Genomic DNA, 6,700 nt, shown 5'->3' on the forward strand with positions numbered 1-6,700 from the left:
CGCCGCTTCCCGGGGCTCGGGGCTCCGTGCGGGGCCCCGCGGCCTCTGCCCGCACTTAGGGCCTTCGGTTGCGGGCAACGCGGGGATGGCCGCGTGTCCCCGGCGGGCCGTCGGCGGGCTGGGCCCTTGGGCGCAGCTTGGAGCAGCAGGGGGGTTTTAAGGAGCCGACAGGGCCGGGAGGGGAAGGGAGGGGGCTCCCCAAGTTGTCAGGGCAAGATCAAAGAGGCCGGCGGGGAACCGAGTGTGAGTGTGGAATGGGTGTTGTCAGCGTGTCACTGTGTGTGCACCTGGCACGGTTGTCGGAGTCACTGCGAGAGGGCGTTGGGGTGTGTGGGCCATCGGAGCTGTCAGCCTGTTAGAGTGGACACAGTGCCTGCCTGTTTCCCGTGTGTGTGTGTGTGTGTGTGTGTGTGTGTGTGTGTGTGTGGTGTGGTTGTGGCGCCTGCAGCCCCCATCCTGGACAGTCTCAGAGTTTCTCCTGGTCTAAGTCTCGGGGGCCAGCGTACCGATCTGGCCGGTGGGGATGGAGGGACCGAGTGTGTGGGTTGCGGGCTGGAGAGCGGCTGAGCGGGAAGACTGGAGGAAGGGGCGCGCCGGTGGCGGTGGGCCGGAGTTGGGAGCTGCCCGGTTGGGATTCCGGCAAGTTGGGCCAGGTGGAGGGGCTGACCGCGGTCTCTTTGGGGGAGCCCTCTCCGCAGTCGCCTTTCCGGAAGTTGGGGAAGACCAGCGTGCCCAGAGAAACTGGGGGTTGGGAGGTGTGGGGAGACAGGCAGGGATGAGAGCTGCACACCCCCCACCCCCCGCCCCGTAGGGCGCAGGGCCAAACGTGCTGCTTCCCGCCCCAGAGCGGGCGCGGGTCTCACGCGGTCAGCATTGCGGCTCAGGGTGTAATGAGGATCGGAGGATCTGGGGCCCTCCCGCTCCTAACCAGCTCCCAGCGTCGGGCGAAGGGAGGCATCACCAGGCCAAGCCCTAGGACCCTGGCGACCCTGCTGGGCTCAGGGTGGTGGAGTGAGGACTCCGAAGCTACCTAAGCTGCCTTCAGGGGACCGATCTGGGTACTAGCGCAGGGTGCTACGCGCGAAGCCAAGCTCCAGTCCGAGGGCACTCTGGAGGAGCTGTCCGCGCTTCTAGAAGCCCCCTTCAAAGCAGCTCCTTCTGGGACTCTGGGACCAGAAGGCAGAGGGCTCCAGGAGAGCCCTCCACCCTCGACGTACACACATGAAGAGCATAAGGATGCATCCGCGAGGGAAGGGGAGCGGAACACGGGCCCCGGGTGCCAGGCCGAGCAGCTTCACGGACATTGATGCTGCCAGCCCGGCCATCCAGTGCCCTATGCCTAAAGAAGTTCCCCCCCAGTATGGACAGGGGGGCCAGCTGTGGACCTGCCTTCACCCAGCTTCACTTAGCAGGGGACATGACAGGCAAAAAGGTATAATCACTTTTTTGGGGGGGGGTGATGGGGAATTGGGACAAGGGGACACTGCCCTCGCAGAGAACTTTCTGGCTCCAGGGGCAGGAACCATGGTCAGGAGCATTTGGGTGTTGAGTGAGGCCACCCTAGCGTGTCTCCATCCACTGTAGGGGCATGGCTGGGACCGGTGCTGTTTTGGTTGTGAGAAAGCGTGTGACCTGGCGGTAGAGTAGGCATGTCAACTGTGTGCACGTGTGTTAGGGGGCGGGGAGGGGAACGTATCTTGTTGAAGTTACCTTAGGTGAGTCTTCAGCTACCCCGTCAAAATGGAATCCTAGCCCACCTCACGCCACTTGGTCTCCAATGGTCCCACCAGTGCCCTGACCCAAGGGCCAAGACAAGATGGAGAAGGTTCTTCTCCAGGCCTGGTCTTGACTCCTTCTCTCTTCCAGGTGCCATCTTCGAGGAGAACGCCGCCAAGGACGACAGGGTGTTCCAGCTCGCGGTATCGGACCTGAGCCTCAACGATGACATCCTGCAGAGCGAGAAGATCACCTATTCCATCAAGGTCATCGAGGCCAACAACCCGTTCCAGGCGGTGCAGGAAGGTGAGTGACCGCGGTGCCCCTCGCTTGCCAGGCCACGGACCGTGAGGCGACGCAGCCTCAGAGACCGTCAGGGTCGAATGAGGGACTCGGTTGTGCAAGACACCCCTCGCGTCTCGGTGGTGTGTCCTGTGGGATGGGGAGTGAGAAGCCGAGAAGCCGGTGCACGCCGCCAGCTGCGCCCCTGCCGGGGCAGTGCGCGCTTTCCCGCTGGCACCGTGTGTGCGTGTGTGCGCCCGGCGCGGGTCACGCAGGCGTGTGGCGCTCGGCTGTCTTTGTTTCTCGCGTGTTTGTGGGTGGGCGTGTTTGAGTACCAGGTACCTGGGTCGCGGACACTTTCTCCGATCTCAGCGCACCGGGGTCTTTCTCCGGTGCTCAGTGCTGGCCAGTGCCCAGTGCCCAGAGCCCAGAGCCCCTGCTCCGCGCTGTTTCTCCCCTCCCGGTACCTCACTGCCGCCTCTTCGTTTCTTGCTGCTTCTCTCGCTGCTTCGCCTCCCCGTGTTGGAGCAACGGGTTTCTTGGTGGCGGCCTGCGCGGGCCGGAGGTGGGCGCTGTTTGCCCAGAAAAAGAGCAGAGCTGGGCCAGGTTGGGCTGCTGGGGAAATACTAGGCCGTTTCTGGGCTGCCAGCATTTGCAGCTGCTGCCTGCGGTTGGCTCCCAGGCAACAAGTGTGCCTTGAGGGTGCACTTTCTCTCCTCCCTTATCCCTTTCCCTCCCTTCTCTGCTTCCCAGACTCTGCCCGTTTCCTAGTCAAGACCTAAGGCTTCTCCCGATCCTGACTCCTTGTCTGGCCTTGGACCCTTTCCTTCCCCTTTGTCTAGTTCCCCACAACAACGGGAGTGCAGTGCCCAGTGCTGCTGGCCCTGAATACAAGGATTCCTTGCAAGAGGAGCTACCCCAGGTGGGGTAGGGAATCCCCCTCTGGTGTTATATATTGATGTCAGTCTCTGGGTTCCTGCAAGTCTTTACATGGGAGGGGGGCTCTTAGAGAATCTCCTGTTCTTGGGTACAGCAAAGGAGGAAGAGGTTCCAGGTATGGGGGAAGAGGCTGCCTAGTTCCAAAGCCTGAGGTCCAGTATATTTTGAGGTGCTTGCACAAATCTGAATTCCGGGTGTTGTCTGGGGGCAAAGCTCCTGTGGTCCATAATAAGTGATATTTCCAGCTGTGCCAGGTGTTTACTGCCTAATGTGTATTTATGCAAGGAACAGGAAGAGGAGCTCTTCATTGGTGTGTAGTTAGGTCTACCAGCAGTCCCTGTGTCCACCTGTCCCTCTATCTCTGGACTCATTGTCAGGTGTTCTTATCTCAACCCCTTGGAGGGCTCAGACTGGGTGGGGGTCTCTACCAGGTGGGAATAGCTCTGTTGCTATTGCCTGCTTCTGTTGACTCTCCTTTCAGTGCTCAGTATCCATGCTCATTCATTTTGCCCTGGAATGAAGCCCATTGCTAGCCATCACCCATTCCCTCAGGGCTGAAGGTGATGCTCCCATGGGGGTTACCACCCCAGGCAGGCCCTCTGCAGAACTTGTCTTGCAGCTTCACTTGAGTTTGCTGTTTGGGAGTGAAAAAAAAATCCTAATGCTGTAAACATGCTTATTGTTTTTGACTTCTTTTCCAAGAGAAGTCCTAAATCTGGATTTCAGTGTTTAGCTGTTGTCAGTTACTGAAACAACTGAAATAACACCTTAAAAAAAAACCTAAAACAACATAGCTACGGGCTATTCAACCTTCAAGCCCCAAGTGCAGTTTTGACCTGGTAATAAAGGTTCCAGCCAGGACGTTTTCTGGTTGAGATCTTACTTTTTTGGGCCCCAGTTTCTGTAGAAATAACTGGAAATACCGAAGTCTCCAAGGATGGCAGGTTGGCACAGTCTCAGGAGGGTGGGGAAAGAGTGATTGATGCACATCTGGGATGAGGGAGTGAAGGCTGGCAGTGTGTAGGTAGAGGGCCATTGGCCAGGTGCCTGCTGCCTAGATGATATATGCTGGTTCAACTCACCTTGTGAGTTGAACAGGAAGAAATCCATTTGTGACTTTTATAGCCCCTGGATGCCGATACATGATATGAGGAGCCAGACCTCAGAGGGCCTCAGAGAAGAGCAGAACAAAGCTCACAGCCTCCTTTCTCTTTGCCTGCAGTTTGGTGAGCAAGTGGTCAGCTCACTGCTCTATGGGGTATTTATCCATCCTAGGGCTTTAGCCTAGCTTGGTGACGACTTACCTATTTCTCCTGGGCCTGGGTGATCATTGAAGAGGACATGGGCACTGTTTGGGGCCAGGATGGCCAGCAGAGACCACGCTAGAGCTCAGTCTCTGTCATAGATAGGGCAAGTGCCCTGTGACTTCCCAGGCCCTGGGGTTGGAGTGATACTTCCCTGCTGGGGTGTGAACTGGATTTGAGATGGTCTGCCTGGGGAAGTTTTGCTTCTGTTTCCAGATCTGTTAAAAGGGAGTAATTGAAGTAGCTGCCTCCTGGGATTATTGGGCAGACTAAATGAGAAGAGACATGTATAAATTGTCTGCATAGGGCCTGTGGTAGGTGTTCAGTAAACACAAAGTCCCTCCCCTCTCCCTGACCCAGTGGAGACTCCTCCATTTCTGCTTCTCTCAAGGCTGTTGATATTTGCAACTCTATGTTTCTTAAGCTGGCAAATTCCTTGAGCAAGGACCCTAACTGACCTTTCCATTTTTAGCTTTTACTTTTTTCCCCCAATTATAAGAGAAATGCATTGCTACAATGAGTTGCTTTAAAAATGTAAAAAAAAAAAAAGAGGCCAATGCACACCCATTATATAAAACATGGAAGGTGCAAGAAAGTGACTAGAAGCAGAATAAAACTGTCCTAAATTCCACCACCATGGATGTTTCCTTCTAGTTGTGTGTGTGTGTGTGTGTGTGTGTGTGTGTGTATGTGTGTATCTGAGGCTTGAACTCAGGGCCTAGGTGCTGTCCTTGAGTTTTTTTTTTGTTGTTGTTCAAGGCTAGAGTCTACCACTTGAGCCACAGCTCTACTTCTGGCTTTTGGTCATTCATTGGAGATAAGAGTCTCATGGACTTTTCTTCCCTGAGCTGGCTTCAATCCTCAAATCTTAGCTTCTTGTGTAGCTAGGGTTATAGGGGTGAGCCACCAGCACCTGGCTCCTTTGAGTCTTTTTTTTCCTGCATTGCACTTTATGAAGGTTAAGGCTCCATTCTGCCTATTTCCATATCCTGCCTTTTCATTTACTGTATCAGCTTCTGTTAAAACCACTGTGAACCATTTGTAAACATTACTTCTAGTGGCTGCATTTATTTTCCAATGTGCAAAAAGAAAAAAAGGTAAGAAATGGAATCATGTGTACTGAGATATGCAGAATTAAGTATGTCTGAAGAAAACAAGAAATGCAGTTTTGATGTGTTAAGCTTTATACCTATAATTTTCCCAAGCTAGCTCCATACAGGCCTTTTGCAGTTATTACCTTTTAGGAAAGGATAGTTGATCAGTTTCTGTACAAGAATAGATCACATTTACCAAAACATGTTCTTTATGAGGGGCTGAAAAATTGAGAAATAATAACACAGGACATTTAAAACTCTTAAATCTTGTGCCTTCAATGGAGCCAGTGAATTCTGTTTTAACAATCAGTATGAATTTTTTCTCCTGGATATAAGAAGAGATACTGATTTGTTAAATAAAAAAATCATATTGTTTGAAAGTACCCGCTCAAGTGGAAGATTATATAAATGCATAAAAGAACTGGCTGAGCCTGATTCTCCTCTCTTCAGAATTATATTTTACTGTGAGTAAAACATGTGTTATTGGAAATGCCGTAAGTTTACCTGTCATGTTGTGGAAGGGTGGCAATTTAAGGAAGAGGTAGGGAAAAGGAATGTATTGGGAGACAATGCTTCTTAAGTGTTTTAAGAAGCCCTGGGTGTGGCTCAGTGGTAGATTGCTTGTCTATTATGCATGAGGCCAGGTTCCATCCCCAGTAACATTAAAAAAAAAAAAAGGAGGTAAAGATTACCTAAATCTAGCTTCTTGTTTACAGCTTGAAATGATAGAGGTAAAAAGCAAAGCTGAACCACCGCAAGCTTGACAGCCATTTCTAAAGTTCTCAGTCAGTTTCTATTGGTTGTCTCTTAGGTCCCTCCCACCATCCTGCTAGTGTGGAGGCCTTGCTGGAAGCTCTTCTTCCCAGACTTCTGCTGTCTTCTACATTCACTCAGTTTTTGGTCCATTGAAGTCAAACCCTTGAAGTCCTGCTGGCCTCCTTGCCAGAACATTGCCAGGGGCTCGGAGTGACATCTGTGCCATTGTAAAGATGCCACCAGGTCCACTACCATCTTTCCACTCACTCAGTGGTATTAATTTTTCTTCTGGCACTGAAATAATATTATTCCAAATCTAGTTGTTATAACAACAGGAACATATTATTTTTCAGTTCTGAGCCTGACTTGGATCTCAGAGTGGGGTTAAGATCGAGGTGTGGCTCAGGCGCGGGTGGCTCAAGACTGTAATCCTAGCTCCTTGGGAGGCTGAGATCTGAGGATCTCGGTTTGAAGCCAGCTAAGGCTGGAATGTCTGTGGGATTCTTTTTTTTTTTTTTTGGTCGGTCTTGAACTCTGGGCCTGGGCGCTGTCCCTCAGCTCTTCAGCTCAAGGCAAGCACTCTACCACTTGAGCTACAGCGCCACTTCT

At 52.5% G+C, this 6,700-nt stretch overlaps 1 protein-coding gene across 1 annotated transcript in view; it reads left to right on the forward strand.

Annotated features, from left to right (window-relative positions):
* Positions 1 to 1,360: 1,360 nt before the first annotated feature.
* Positions 1,361 to 6,700, forward strand: part of Grid1 (glutamate receptor, ionotropic, delta 1) — a 748,070-nt gene continuing 742,730 nt past the window's right edge. Inside the window, exons 1-2 of the mRNA XM_013032063.1 lie at positions 1,361 to 1,432; positions 1,791 to 2,022. Coding sequence (XP_012887517.1) covers positions 1,361 to 1,432; positions 1,791 to 2,022 — 304 coding nt within the window. The remainder of the gene's footprint in view (positions 1,433 to 1,790; positions 2,023 to 6,700) is intronic.

The sequence above is a fragment of the Dipodomys ordii genome, unplaced genomic scaffold, assembly GCF_000151885.1.
Source record: "Dipodomys ordii isolate 6190 unplaced genomic scaffold, Dord_2.0 Scaffold148, whole genome shotgun sequence".
In the NCBI taxonomy this organism is placed as follows: Eukaryota; Metazoa; Chordata; class Mammalia; order Rodentia; family Heteromyidae; genus Dipodomys; species Dipodomys ordii.